Below are 14,121 nucleotides of genomic sequence, written 5' to 3'. Positions count from 1 at the left end.
AACAGGAGATATATAAACATATTTAAAACCTTCTTCCCGCAGACTTATTCATGTCAGACCGTCCCCCGTAAAACATCCTGAAAGATGTAATGAGGAAAATGTGCAGTTAGGCTACAGATAAAGTTGGATTTACTGTCGGAATATGCGCGTGTGTGCGCGCGTGTGAGCGTGTGTGAGCGTGTGTGAGTGTGTGTGTGTGTGTGTGTGAGTGTGTGTGAGCGTGTGTGAGCGTGTGTGAGCGTGTGTGAGCGTGTGTGAGTGTGTGTGTGTGTGTGTGTGAGCGTGTGTGAGCGTGTGTGAGCGTGTGTGAGCGTGTGTGAGTGTGTGTGTGTGTGTGAGTGTGTGTGAGCGTGTGTGAGCGTCAGCAGGTGCGGGTGTGATGCGAGGGGAGTGTGTGGAGGCCCGTGGTGGATGGACTGGGCCAGTTTCACATCATTAGCCGCAGGTGCAGCACTCCCAAAACGTGCAAACACGTCCGCGCTAACACCGGCCGTGTCATCTAAACCTTGCTCATTATCACTCCCCAGCATCGGCGAGGCCTCCGAGGGAACCCAGATATCAGCTCTGGCTGATTTACAGTAACCAGGGAGCATTAAAGCTCTCTGTCAAAAACACACACACACATAAACACACACACACACGCACGTATATGTTTCCATTCTTCCTGGTTGTGTCTCAGATGTTTTTTAGAGATGGATCGGTCGGATGGGGAGTGGAGACACGCTTATCAGCGCGGTGTCCTCGATAAGGGGGAGAAGATTTGTAATGGCCATAGTGTGTGTGTGTGTGTGTGTGTGTGTGTGTGTGTGTGTTTCTCACTCTGACCTCTTCTGGACCAAGAAAGTAGGAGGAAGAAAAGGACGGCCTTGACAGAGCGAGAGGAAAGGGTGAGATTTAAAAAGCCGTGAAAGAAGGAGACCGTTGTTTTCCGAGTGGCTTATTTTCGCTCCTCCGCCTCTTGCTGACACACTCCCAAAATTGGATCAGTGGCCTCCCGCGTCCTTGGGAGTAAATGACTGTAAAACAAGGGAACCGGGTGAACTGGGGGTTAAGGTGAGGGCAGAGGGGGAAGCAGAGGTGATCTTTGATTTGGATCTGTTGAACAAAAAGAACCAAATGTCAGATTAGTAGCCGCTTCAAGGGTCAAGGGTCAAAAACTGGACTTTCTATTCTTTCTATTCTTTTCATCATTACTTTATTGGGATTATTTTTTGTGAAATATGGCGCTAAATTACGATTTGAGACAAACATTCGCGTTTCCTCGCAGCGACGCAAACATTCCACAACTGCTCCAGCGCGTGGTGACCCGTCACCGACATTGGACGTCCGGGACGGCCCCTCGGGTCAGGCTGAAGTTCATGTCACGCTTGCCTGTACACAGTGACGCTGCTACCGTGTTGACCTCCACCTGGGGAGGGAAGAACGGCTGTGAAGTCACGCAGCTGCCTGGTTGTTGACGGCAGAATCAGTAGGAATCAAAGAGATCCAGAAGTTCTAACACATTTTCCTCTGACGACGCTAACGCTAACGTTGCCACGCCCAGAACCTGCCGTCGATCAGGAGATCTCCATAGCCGTCTGCCACTCAACCCACCACGATGGCCCCCCGCTTGGCGGCCTGGGTGTCGTGATAAGCCCGAGCCTCATTAGTCTTTTTAATTGGCCCAGAACGGTTGTAGCAAGCGTGCTTGTGGTCTGGCCACATGCCAGGCTAACGTAAACTGACCCAGTGGAAACACTGCACAGGCTGGCCAGCGGATCAAAGAGTGCAACTCCGAACCTGACAAAGACCCTTTCTGACTCTAAACTAAACAGGCCACAGGTGAAATCCAAAAGGATTTTTTAGCATAGCATAAGCGTCGTCTGCACCCGCGTTAAGCTAACGCTCAGACCAGTCTTTGTGGGTTATTTCTCATGGGATTTCCCGCTAGATTAAAAAGAGTCACAAATGGAATCCATTTGTAAACACATGCACTCCCTTTGACAGCTTATTGGCCCCCTCACAGCCCACAAACTTTTGACCAGTCTTCCCAGCGCTAAACAGACGAGAACAACCACACAGGCGCTAAATTGCTAAATAACGCGGAGCATGCATTTTTCACCTGCTCAGCACTTTGCTGTTATTTGACTCACCGAGTGTGTGTGTGTGTGTGCGTGTGTATACCGTGGCGTCTATACCTTGTGGGGAATCCATCAAAGCTTATCATTATAAGTAAACATGACAGAGTGGACAAAACGTCTTGTGCGCCGCCAGAGTCGCTATCTCACCACAAGCCATATCTGCGATGATGGACTGATGTGGCGCTGGCTTGGACTAACCAGAGTCTGTGTGTGAGGGTGGGAGTGCACTTACGAGCGTGCACGGACGCACGCGCGCCAGAGCGCACACATCAAAAGGCGCGCACATGTAGGCACTCAGACGCAGTAAGCACACACTCAAGTTACCTTTAAAGTAGATCTTATATCTAAGACCTCTCAATATAAGTAATGCTAACCGAGCGCGCGGCGTCATCCTTCATATGTATTTATTTAGATTAGAGGCTATATCGACTATATGCTGAGGAGACGCTGAAGCGAGTGTTGATGTACCGGGGGTCCGGCCTTCATGAGAGGTCGTGCTTTGCTCAGGGAGATTTATTAGCAACCTAGCTTAATAGCCAATAAACTGTCCAGATTAGCATGCTTTCCTAAAAGGTGTAACAACGCAGCATTATGGGTAACAGACAGCAGCAAAAAGGTCCAGAAACCACCGCGTCTCTCTACCGTTTTGGGATTTTTTTGGTTCTTTCTTGCTTAGTTTTGCAGCTCTGAGGTCAGCCTGTGTGTTCCTCCACTTGTTACAACACCACTGATAAGCCGAGCAAACAGCCGTGCACTGTTTGCTCCGCTGGCCATGTGATCAGACACACTGATGTGAAGCCACCAGGTTTGATCACGTTTGATCTGACGCGCACGTCCCGCTCTGTTTTACTCTCCGCCGTCTGCTCCTAACGCGAGGCGCGGCCCCCGCGCAGTCTGGACCGTCGGCTTTAAGAACCAAAAACCCAGACAGATAACCTTTCCCCTGCCGTGCAGTTCCTGGGTCAAAGGTCATGGCTGCAGTGCTTCAGCTGAATTGGCGGATTGACAGCGGGCGTAGTGGCAGAGGATGGTATACAGTATAGCGCCTCCATCACTTTCAGCCTCTCTCTGGGATCATTGACTCTGTGTGTGTGTGTGTGTGTGTGTGTGTGTGTGTGTGTGTGTGTGTGTGTGTTTAGGGAGGGGGGCCTCCTGGACCACCAATGTAGCAGGCCTCCATCACAAGATATCAACCTTTTGATGCTGTGATTAATATAAAAACTATATTTTCAGCAGCTTTTAGCCTCCAAAGTCTGGAAACAAGGTCTGACCGGACTGATTTCTATTTTATTTCTATTTTTATTGTAAAGAAAGAATGAGATATTGGCTCTGTAGGCTTTAATTATCCAAGTATTCACTTTCTGTGCTTTATATTTCAGAATTTTGTGATTTTAACGTCACTTCGGTTTCTGTGAAGCAGATGACAGCAGAAATCTGCTGAGCCGTCGCTTTATCTTGAAGATAAACAAACAGTAGGTGTCGATTTAAATTTAAACCCATCCATTTCATTTCACAGATTGTTATCAACACCAACCTCTTCACTGTATTTAATTACATAATTACCTTCAACCAATCTGTAAACATGCACATTAAAACTCAGAAGGATTTTTTAGGGGGGAAACAGGCAGCTTTATTTTTAAATTCATCGTAATGAATTATAACGAGTATATTTCCTATCAATTGTCATTTGTGTGACATGTCCTTTTGCACTGTTTAGGTTCGGCAGCCTCTTGCTGCCAGGGCGTACTTGGCCTTATCGGTGGCTGTAGTCTAAGCTGGAGCGGTGACGTCTGAGCCCAGCGTCTCTCCAAGGTCTGCGCCGGGTCAGACCTCCGTGACTCCAAATGGCGTTAAAATGCTGTCGTTATTGACCCCCGGGTGAGTCCCGCCGCTTCTTCCTCTGCTGCGTTCTGAGTTTGTTGCAAAGCACCTTGAATAAACGTTCTCCAGGCCGGGACCATCGGGCCCTCTTCACCGGGCCCCCCACCTGTGTCACCAAGATAATCTGGCCCCACCTTTTAATCTTAAACTCCACGTCTAGTTTCGATGAAGCAGCTCACGAAGGCGTCGGCGCCTGGGATCAAGCTCTCCGGCGATGCTACCCAGAACCACGGGGGCTCTGCCAACACAAACCCAGAAGCCAACCAAACAGAACCCCACAATCCTTTGCTCCAAGCAGGATATAGAGAGAGGGGCGAGGGGGGTGGAGAAGGTTCGAGAGTCTGAACAGGATGGAGGAGGGACACACCGGCGCCATGGCGATCCCTAAGACAACTTATCTTTTCTCTCACAGTGATAGCGCCTGTCAAAATAAGAGCCAAGATACATAGCCAGGCAGGAACAGGTTAACTCATTGTCCAATCATGAGGCCTGGTCCAATAAGGGCTCTCTGGGGCCCCGGCTCCACAAATACACACAACTCTGTCCAACTCTGGCTTTTACAGTTTCAGCTGTTTTCAAGATAGGTTTCCATACAGCACGTCTAAATGAAAGTCTCAAAGCGCCACCGTTCAAGAGTGAAAAGGAAATAAACCCAAGTCAACTCAAGAGTTAACTAAAATAAAACACTCAATTGTACTTTAAATAATCCCTCAACACTATGAATATGTTGCTCTGCAAAGAGCGTTGAAGCAAATATGCCACTGTTAGTTGTTGTCTATTTAAACTGAAATGGCAACACCAAAATCAGAGTACCTGCATGTTATCGACGCTTCAGCAACCGACGCGTCGCCTCAGTCTGTTTTATCCCATTTGTTGTGAACTGTCTCCCTCTGGCGGTGGACTAAGGTAAAAGCCCCACCGTGGTCTTTGGTAAACGAGTCAACAGTTTCACAAGATTACTGGCGTCAAAGGAGCCCCATACTGCCCCCCCTCCCTTCACTGAATTAGTTTATTATTGGATTTACCATCATTTAGTGTTTAAAATAGCGTCTTTCTTTCTAATACAGGAAAGGCATGTGAATAACGTCTGGTACAACCTTAATCTCGTCAAAAAAACACATTCCTAATCATTATATATGATATATGATATATATTCTATATTTAATTATTCATATTTATTTCAATAAAATTATGGCATGCCATTATTCGAGTTTTGACTATTTTCGTCTAAAGTGCTATCGACAGGAAGTTCATTGACCGGGAATCGAACCCGGCTCCACAGCCAGGGACGCTGTCAACCTATCGGGTTTTTTAACTGTAACGTTGCAGTAACACATTACGTCACCAGGGGGCGCACCAATAAGGTGGGTGCGGGGGGGGGTCGTCCAGATTTTAACATGAGCTGTTTGAGGATGCACGCAAGGTAAGGAGACACTTTTAGCTGCTTAAACTAGTCTCTCGTTTGCCTTTTTAACGAGTCTTTCTGCGCTTTGGCGTCAGCGCCAGGCCGAATCTCACAAGGAATAACACCGACTTCTCTTGAGCGACTTCTGTTAAGCGAGAGAGCCAAAAGAAATAAAAATAACCAACCTATCCCCGCCAGGTTGCTATTGTCCCGTTTACAACGCAGCTAGCTTATACGGTTAGCGTGACATGTTCGATCCGGATTACAGTGTCAGCGATCGCGCTTGTAACGACGCGGCTGTGCGATACGTGTGCGTGTGCGTGTGTTCGCTTTGTTGTTGCTTCTGCACCCCGAGCACCCGTCGGTCAACGATCGGATTCATAGATTAGGTTCGGAGGCAGGGTTAATCAGGGCGACCACGCAGCTCGCTGGATAACACCGCTCAGACGCGGCCTTTTATCTGCGACCGGCCGTTTACCTCGTTATATAACGCAGATTGCGCACGGCGTGATTGGGTTTAGGAGACGCCGCGATATCGACGTGAACTGTTATCGGTTAAATCCTGGGATCCTGCGGCTAGCTAGCGGGCGGTGTAGCCACCGTGCTCGGCTGCGTGTTTACATCCGACCGGACCGTCTTTAAGACGTGTCCGTGCTGCATGGGTGCACTTTCCCAGCCCGGTGGTCGGCCGGAGGCTGCTGAAACGGGCCAGCACGCTCATCTAAACGCTGTCGTCGCCTCCCACTTAGGCTTCACCTCCTAATGGTCTTCTCCATCTGAGTGCTCGTTGGTGAAAGAGGATGCTAATTCGCCCTTCTTATTCCCTCCGCAGGACGAGGACGAGGTGGGAGTGCACGGCCTGAGAGGTGCTTTTAAAGGCTGAGCGTGCAAAGTTGCATGTTTTATATGGATGCATTCGACCAAATGCAGATTTAGGAACCCGCGCAGATGGAAAAAAGGGACAGGAAGCCGGGATATTTCGCAAGGTAAGAGTTGTTGGCTTCTCTCATCGGCCTTCAGCAGAAAGATGTGAATGAATTACACCCCAAACCATCTACGGCATATCTTTACCCGAGTCCCGTGTATTTGTTTTGCATCTGTGATGTGTGTGTTTGCAGGGGATTAAGTGACACTAAAAGGAAAAGTAGAAATATATATAACATATAGATGGATATCTTACATAGAAATATTAAAGACAAATCTTTTGCCTGTAATTAGGAACTAAACAAAAGGGTTTTTGTTTCTTGCTTTACCTGCTCCAGTATCGTGGCTCGTGTGTGTGTGGTTCCATATCTGCTAATATTTATTGACACCTATTTAACAGTCGGGCATCGTAGTCGCCGTTACATCACCTGTCTGAGAGCTGCACCCTGCTGATATGGACTCGTGGGCGTCAGACGGCAGGAGCCGACCCGGCCAGCTTCTGTTTCATTACACGGGTTTTAGCAACGCGACATGATTCCCGGGAGGGAAGACTCGTCAGAGCTACGGCGTGCTGACCAGCTAGCCTTTTCTTGATGAAGTATTGTAGACGACATGTATCATAGGTGTTCGTTATGGAGAGTGGAACCAACAATGTGAGTGAGTAAGCAGAATTTGGGGGGGTATACTCGCCAGTATTGCCATCTAAATGTAACCATCTGTTCAGTCTATATAAATGACTGTTATCCTTTCATATTCAGCCTGCCAGGTGCATGCGATTTAAGGGAATTTGTTACGTAACATGGGGGAGTTTCCTCCAAACGGCGCGTCCAGACGCGAGCACATAAAAAGTGGAAAAGTTCGGCCCCAACACCGGAGACTCCTGCGGGCCTCCACGCTATAAAGACGAGTAGTTTCATTGTTTCCACGGATCGAAGGCGTCAGGAAGGGAAACGTTGGTCTTATCTTCCCCACCAGTTATTGCTCTAACGTGCAGAGCTCTTGCTGGTTGCACCATGTGCTCCCTCCCTTCCTGCCCGATACTGCAAAGGCCAGTGTGTTGGACCAGATGCGCTGACAACAGGGGTTAACCCTTCCTAGACTTTCTGCTTCTGCTTTAATTTTTAGCAAGACACTTGTTTTAACATCTGGATGCAAAACTTACAAAGTCAGTGTAACAAATATACCAGTAATTGAGTCAGGACGGATAAAATTGGTAAGAAATGCATGCGGGATTATTCTCACATTCCTCAGTGGACCAATGTGACGTTGGTCGCCATGGCGAATTCACCAGGCACAGGTTGCTGGATGAATAGGAAGCATGACAGTAACCTGACCATGCTGGGAATAAAGCACTAACCTACGAACAAAAGGTTGTCGAGGAGATAAAATGGAGGTGTAGCGGTGGGATGAAGGGAGGAAGAGAGATTAAGACGCTCCCTGAAGTGGAGCGGAGTGAACGAGCAGATGCTCCTGCAGACTCTTGAGTTCAAGCAGGAGGCAGGAGGCTGAGCCGAGGCTGTGGGAGATGTTGTCTCCCGTCTGGGGCCTTATCGACCCTCTCAGGCTGCTCCATTACAGCACTTGAACACTTTAAACACTCGGCTTTGGGTTCTTCCCCCATTCCTTCCCTCTGCTGGTGCCCTTTAAGTAGCACTATGCACTATGCTGATGCGGCAAAGAGGGCAACTTGCTGCATCAAGCTGAGCGGCGGGGGCAAAATATTCAGCCCCCCACCCAATCCCCCCTCGGTCGCGTCCGAATCATTGACGGTGATCAGCCTTTATACACGCCGCCTTGACCCCACTGCAGAGGTTGTTTTTTTTTTAAAAAATAGATCCAAGTGTGACTGTTCCCGTTTGGAATTCCGACAGGCTGAAGAGGCGGAAGCAGCTGAAGCCCAGCCAGTCGGAGAAGAACGCGAACGAGCAGAAGCCGCCAATTATCTCCTGTCCAGACGTCCCCAAGGGCAACGATGGCAGCAACAAAACCGAAGTACAGAGAATCACACCGACGTTACCTGCAGGCTCAGGTCAGACCCCTGGACACATTTATACAGTCTGAGGGTGTTTGGTGGTAAATGTTGATGCTTGCTTTTAGGCTGGCTCACTCAAACCAGTTTGGAAAAATCCAAGTATTTTCCTCCGTCTTGGTAGTAACGTCGGCAGCGGAACACGTGTTCGCATGAGCGACCTCAGCAGTTTAAAGAAAGAGAAGGAAGTTGCGTAATTCGGCAGCCTCGCGCTTGATGCCACACAGCGAGAACATGATTTGGATAAATCGGTTCAAGTTTCACTTTACTACAGGACAAAATTGGATTATCTAGGCAGCCTCATGTTCAACCATTTTTGGTAATTTGATATCTGCTAAATTGGATTATTGGGCTCCTCCACTGACATTAATATCCAGAGAATTTGTTAGCTCTGTGACGGTCTGGTGCGCAGCCGTTCAGCCATCTGTGTCACCTGGATGTTCAAACCCACAGCGTCACATCTAGCACATCACTCTATACTGTCATTTAAAACCTCCGTGTGTGCACGCCATCCGCTCAAAGTCCAACCCCGCACGTCTGTGGCCCGCAGGCTGTCCCAGCCGAGCCCAGATTTAGTGGCGAGGCAACAGCCGACTCGGTGCAGTAGCACAGACGCAGCTGGAGTCTGTCGGTCTGATGCTGAGTCACAGCCTGGGAGGCGGCGGAGCCATTACACACTCGGAGAGCGCTGTGCTAATGGCCCCGCTGTTGTTGACGTGAAGAACGCTGACTGTGGAAGTTCCCAACTTCAAGGGTCAGACTGTGAACCTTTTATGATAACTGCTGCAGAATGTGTGGGCCGGGGAGTTAAAACACGGGCGGGATTGGTTGTTGAAATGCTCGTGACCACGTCACGCGATGCTAATTTACCTTTGGAAATGGTCGGCGAGTCGGTACACAATGTGACTTCTCCTGTCTTATCGCATCCACTCGTAGATAGCGGCTGTAAAAATAAAAACCAGGCAAAGAGGGAGAAGAGGAGGCCGCCGGGGACCGTGGAGTTCATCGTGAGTGAAACTGCGACTCGTTGGCGGCGGCGTGCGCTGGGTCTGAAATGTTTCTGTCCCGTCTGACAGGTGGGAGCCAACGACTCCCTCAACAGCATCGCGCTCAACTTCAACATCACTCCGAACAAACTGGTCCAGCTGAACAAGCTCTTTTCTCGCAGCGTTTATCCCGGCCAGGTGCGAAGCTCGGCGCCATGACGACCACAGCCGCTCTCGCGTCCCTTGACCGGCTCCTCATTGACTGTCGCCATCTTTACAGAAGCTGTTTGTTCCTGACAGTAACCCGCTGGAGCAGGACCAGAATCCCTCCCTCCCCATTGGCTCGGCAGACAACGCCTCACGTGTACGTACTGGGTTATTGTAGATGGGTTTAGTGGACAGGGACCGTTTCAGGTTCTGATCGCGGCGTCTGACCTACAGGATGAAAGCTCAAACTGCACGTCCATCCGCCGTGTGCTGTCCTCCAACTCGGAGGACGAGAGCCCCGCCACGGTTAAATTCATCAAGATGAGCTGCAAGTATTTCACCGATGGCATGGTAAGTCGATGGCGGACCCTCCAGCTTTACTGTTGTTACCCTCGGCGCCGCTGATCCGGTTGTATCGTCGTCGCAGGGAGTGGTGGGAGGCGTTCTTATCGTGACCCCCAACAACATCATGTTTGACCCCCACAAGTCAGACCCGCTGGTGATCGAGAACGGGTGCGAGGAGTACGGCCTGATCTGCCCCATGGAGGAGGTCATGTCCGTGGCGCTCTATGACGACGTCTCCCGGATGAAGCTCAAAGACGCTCTTCCGTCGTAAGAGCGCCCACACGTCTCCATTTTCTTGTTTCCCTGTTTGTGTGACTTCTGCCTCTCTCCTCAGCTTGAATTCCTTTTTTTTCCTCCTTCAAGTCTCTATTTCCGACCAATCTCTTCATTTGAACTTTAAGTTATTTCGTTTTTAAATCCTCAGTTCTGTTATTTTGAATTTGCTCTTACATGTCACACGATTGTTTTTGTCCCTGTATTCATTCATAATTTCAGTTGGTTCTTTTTGTCCCCCCCCCCCCCCTTTGTTTTTTCTCCATTTCCATCCTCACTGGCGCCGTGGTATATGTCCTGTGGTTCCGCCCCACTCACAGAGACCTACCCCAGGATTTTTGTCCTGTGTACAGGCCCGGTGAGTGGGAGCAGCTACCATCAGAGCGGGACCTCAACCCCTTCAGCCGCTACGAAGCTCTCGATCCCAAGCGGCCCATCGTCTTGGATGATTTCGGAAGCGGTAAAGGTGTGAATTATTGCCTCTGTGCAAAAGACTTATGGACACATGTGTTGTCATGGCAACATTTCATTATCGCAGTGTTTTCATCACTACTTACTGTCCTTGGTTGATTTTAAACTTACCAGCAAACACAGAGGAGGAGCAGGCAGAGAAGTCTCCATCAGATGAAGGCTTTACAGAGCTGGAGCCTACAGTTAATGGGAGCACAGTGGACACGGAGGGCCTGTCCTCCATAACCGCCAAGAGCCAACAGGAAGTGGGACCCTGCCTGTCTGAAGACGAGAACAAGTCCAACCTTGATTCAAATAAAGAGAAGCTGGATGAGGATGAGGATGAAGGCGTAGCTCAAACTAGCTCCATAGAGGATGGGGAGTCCCTGCAGTCTGCTTTAGAGGCTGAAAAACTGACGGATAAACCCACCAAACAGGAGCTAATGGAAACCAGAGACACTGAAAATGAAGGCACTGAAGAGCAGCTCAACAGAACAAGCACCGGTCCAGTGGACCTAAACAGACAGCTGAGTCTCTCGCAGGGTTCTGAGGTTCTGGAGACGTCTAGCATGAAGACTCAAAGTCCTGACAGACCTACCTCTGGAAGTCTGGAGATGGACAGACACAGGGAAAGCTACGAGGCAGAGATGAAATCATGGCTGCTGCAGAGGATGCAGGCACCTATAGAAGGTAGAAACATTCTGCTTGGAGTCAGTTCATGCGAATGACACTAACACTCTTTTTTTCCCGTTCCACTTGGTGTAGACATGCTCTTCTCATCGGAGGAGAGGAGTAAAAACCCACCCATGTTCCTGTGTTTCAAAGTGGGGAAACCCATGAGGAAGTCCTTCACCTCTGGCCTGACCTCCAGCCCCATCCATACATTTGGAGGGCGGGGCAAACAGCCAGAGTATTGGTTTGCTGTCCCACAAGAGAGGTGGGGATGAGCAGCTCTTTCACCAGTACACAAATCGGTACCAAAAAGAATTGGCACTCCCATCCCAATGTTCTGTCTGGGTGTGTGTTTATTCCAGAGTGGACCATCTGTACTCATTTTTCGTCCAGTGGTCTCCAGATGTGTATGGAAAGGAGGCTCGGGAACAGGGATTTGTTGTTGTGGAGAAAGACGAGCTAGACATGATCGACAACTTCTTCGGCGATCCTGCCTCTTGTAGCTGGGAGGTGAGCCCGCGCTGAAACCCTGACAACACACACACACACACACACACACACACACACACACACACAGTGGGGTTGACCTTTGCTTTACACGTCTGCTCCTTTTTGCTCTAAGATCATCACCATTGACGAGGCCAAGCGCCGGCAGAGTTTCGGCAGCTGCGACTGTGACTTGTCCGCAGAGGCTCTGCCGATGCTCAGCGACACCAGCGACCTGCTGCAGGACACCGACATCGAGAAGGTTCCGCACACGTCGCAGACAACGTTCAACGTGGTCATTTCAGCTCTCGGAAGCATCGTCGGTTATGGCCTCTCTCTCCCCGCAGCTCTCCTGTCGCCTGCCGGCCCGCGTGCAGGGGTACCCCTGGAGGCTGGCCTACAGCACTGTGAAACATGGGACCAGCCTGAAGACCCTGTACAGAAGTTTGGTAGACGTGGACAGTCCTGTGCTGCTGGTCATCAAAGACGCAGATAATCGGGTGTGTTTTGGAAGCAGCCAGCATCAGTTCAACCAGACAGGCAGCCAATAGGAATTGATTTCATATGCTGACACATGTTTGTGTGTCTTAGTTTGACTTCAGCAGTGTTTTCATCCTCTGATCGCAGATATTTGGGGCCTTCTCCACTCATCCCTTCAGAGTGAGCGAACACTTCTACGGGACAGGCGAGACGTTCCTCTACAGCTTTTGTCCTGAGATCAAGGTTTGTCACATCTGCGTCCGCTTCAAAGCTGCCGTCGCTGTTTGGATTTGTTCCTGAGACCCGAGACGTTTCTGTCTGTGCAGGTGTACCGCTGGACGGGGGAGAATTCTTACTTCGTTAAGGGAAATACCGACTCTCTCCAGATGGGAGGAGGAGGGTACGTCTGCACTGCTTGTTTAAATTTCAAAGCTTTTTCGGGTAAAACAAAATAAAGCGCTCCTGTTTTCCGACCCTTCCCCTGCAGCGGTCAGCTGGGCCTGTGGCTGGATGCTGAACTGTACCGAGGAACCACCACCAAATGCGCCACCTTTAACAACCAACCGCTGTCCTCCCAGCAGGACTTCAATATCCACAGCGTGGAGGTTTGGACCTTCGAGTAGCCCCTCCTGCCCCACTTATTCCCACATCGGCTGCAAATCTTTAAACACCCTCCCAAGCTTAATACACATTGCTTGGAGGTAAATGTAGCTACCCCACATCGGCACTAACTATTTTGTGAGCGGAAACGTTACTGAGGGCAGAAGAGGAAATCTCCCGTGTGCTGTTCTGAGGTGGGCTTTGACCCGGGGGTGCATTAGCCCCCTGAAAGCCTGGTTAAGTCATCTCGGGTCTTCGGTTGCCTTACATGAGACATCGCGTCCAGCTTCTCTAGCCATGATGCCAGAAGAGGGCTGTTACTGTTGAGGTTAATCCTGTAAAAAGTGTGTTTTTTTTTATTGTTGTGTCAGTTGTCTCATGCTGGAGGAACGTTTTTTTTTTTTTTGTTTGTTTTTTTATGGTTTATTTCAAATACAGGATCGCGAGTTGAAACGTTTTAGATTCAGCACCAATAATTCACATTTCAATGCTAAATGTTTACAGCAGAAAACCTTCACTTAACTCACAAGCTGCCGGGTTCTCTTACCTGGAACGTCGTGCAGACTGAGAACATTCCATGACATTTCCACCGATCCGAACAGACCAAAACAAGCAGAGCCAGGGAATGTTTGCAATGACCAAAAATGTTTTAATTTTCTATTTGTTTTAAGCTCTTTGTGCACTACCAGATGGAGTCACGGTTGTGTGGTGACCACGTGTAATTTAACCACTTTCTCAGTGTTGTTACATGAATGTTCTCATTCACCCACGGGTCAGGTTCTCATGAAACTTATAAGGGACTTTTGTTTTTAGACATCTCTTCGTCGCATAGTAACAGTTTCACGCGACTGAGGCGGGGAAAGGGACGCTCGGCCATTCGCTGCCTGTCTGACGCTGGCTTGTTGTGCATGAATTTGCAATACTGCGAACGTCCGACAGCTCCTATCATACCTGCAACGTGTTTCACCAGTTACTGCTTCATGTAGACATGAGCTTTGTTGTCTGTTGCTGGTCAGTGCTCGAACTGTGAATGCTGCCCGAACAAATACTTCCTGTGAACCAAACACTGCTGTGGTCTGTAATCACTAAAGGATCTATTTATTGTGTTGTTATTGCAACTACTTTTACATTTAAATAAATGTTGGCTAAATGGGTTGTGTTTATCTTGTGTTCATTTATAGGTTCGTGTTTAGGCTGTCAGGTGTGTGTGTGTGAGTGTGTGTGTGTGTGTGTGTGTGTGTGTGTTGGGGGCGGGAACAGATT

The 14,121-nt window shown here is 49.3% G+C and overlaps 1 protein-coding gene across 6 annotated transcripts; it reads left to right on the top strand.

The window, feature by feature from the left end:
* Nucleotides 1–5,358: 5,358 nt before the first annotated feature.
* ncoa7b (nuclear receptor coactivator 7b) lies at nt 5,359–14,012 on the top strand. 6 transcript variants are annotated; one of them, XM_011612077.2, is made up of 17 exons: nt 5,359–5,424; nt 6,239–6,392; nt 8,202–8,359; nt 9,296–9,366; nt 9,436–9,543; nt 9,626–9,709; nt 9,787–9,903; nt 9,980–10,164; nt 10,491–10,636; nt 10,756–11,310; nt 11,386–11,557; nt 11,655–11,802; nt 11,915–12,040; nt 12,126–12,278; nt 12,406–12,501; nt 12,585–12,658; nt 12,746–14,012. In XM_011612077.2, exons 2-17 carry the CDS (start codon nt 6,355–6,357, stop codon nt 12,879–12,881), a joined length of 2,367 nt encoding a protein of 788 aa, XP_011610379.2. In that variant the 5' UTR covers nt 5,359–5,424; nt 6,239–6,354; the 3' UTR covers nt 12,882–14,012. The 6 variants fall into 6 exon arrangements, with proteins under 6 accessions (XP_011610379.2, XP_011610380.2, XP_029704961.1 ...); XM_011612078.2 differs by lacking the exon at nt 5,359–5,424 and adding an exon at nt 5,478–5,604; XM_029849101.1 differs by lacking the exon at nt 5,359–5,424 and having other exon boundaries at nt 5,802–6,392; nt 10,524–10,630.
* The last annotated feature ends 109 nt before the right edge of the window (nt 14,013–14,121 follow it).

This window comes from Takifugu rubripes, chromosome 16, assembly GCF_901000725.2.
Source record: "Takifugu rubripes chromosome 16, fTakRub1.2, whole genome shotgun sequence".
Taxonomy (NCBI): Eukaryota; Metazoa; Chordata; class Actinopteri; order Tetraodontiformes; family Tetraodontidae; genus Takifugu; species Takifugu rubripes.
This window is presented reverse-complemented; position numbering and strand designations above follow the sequence as displayed.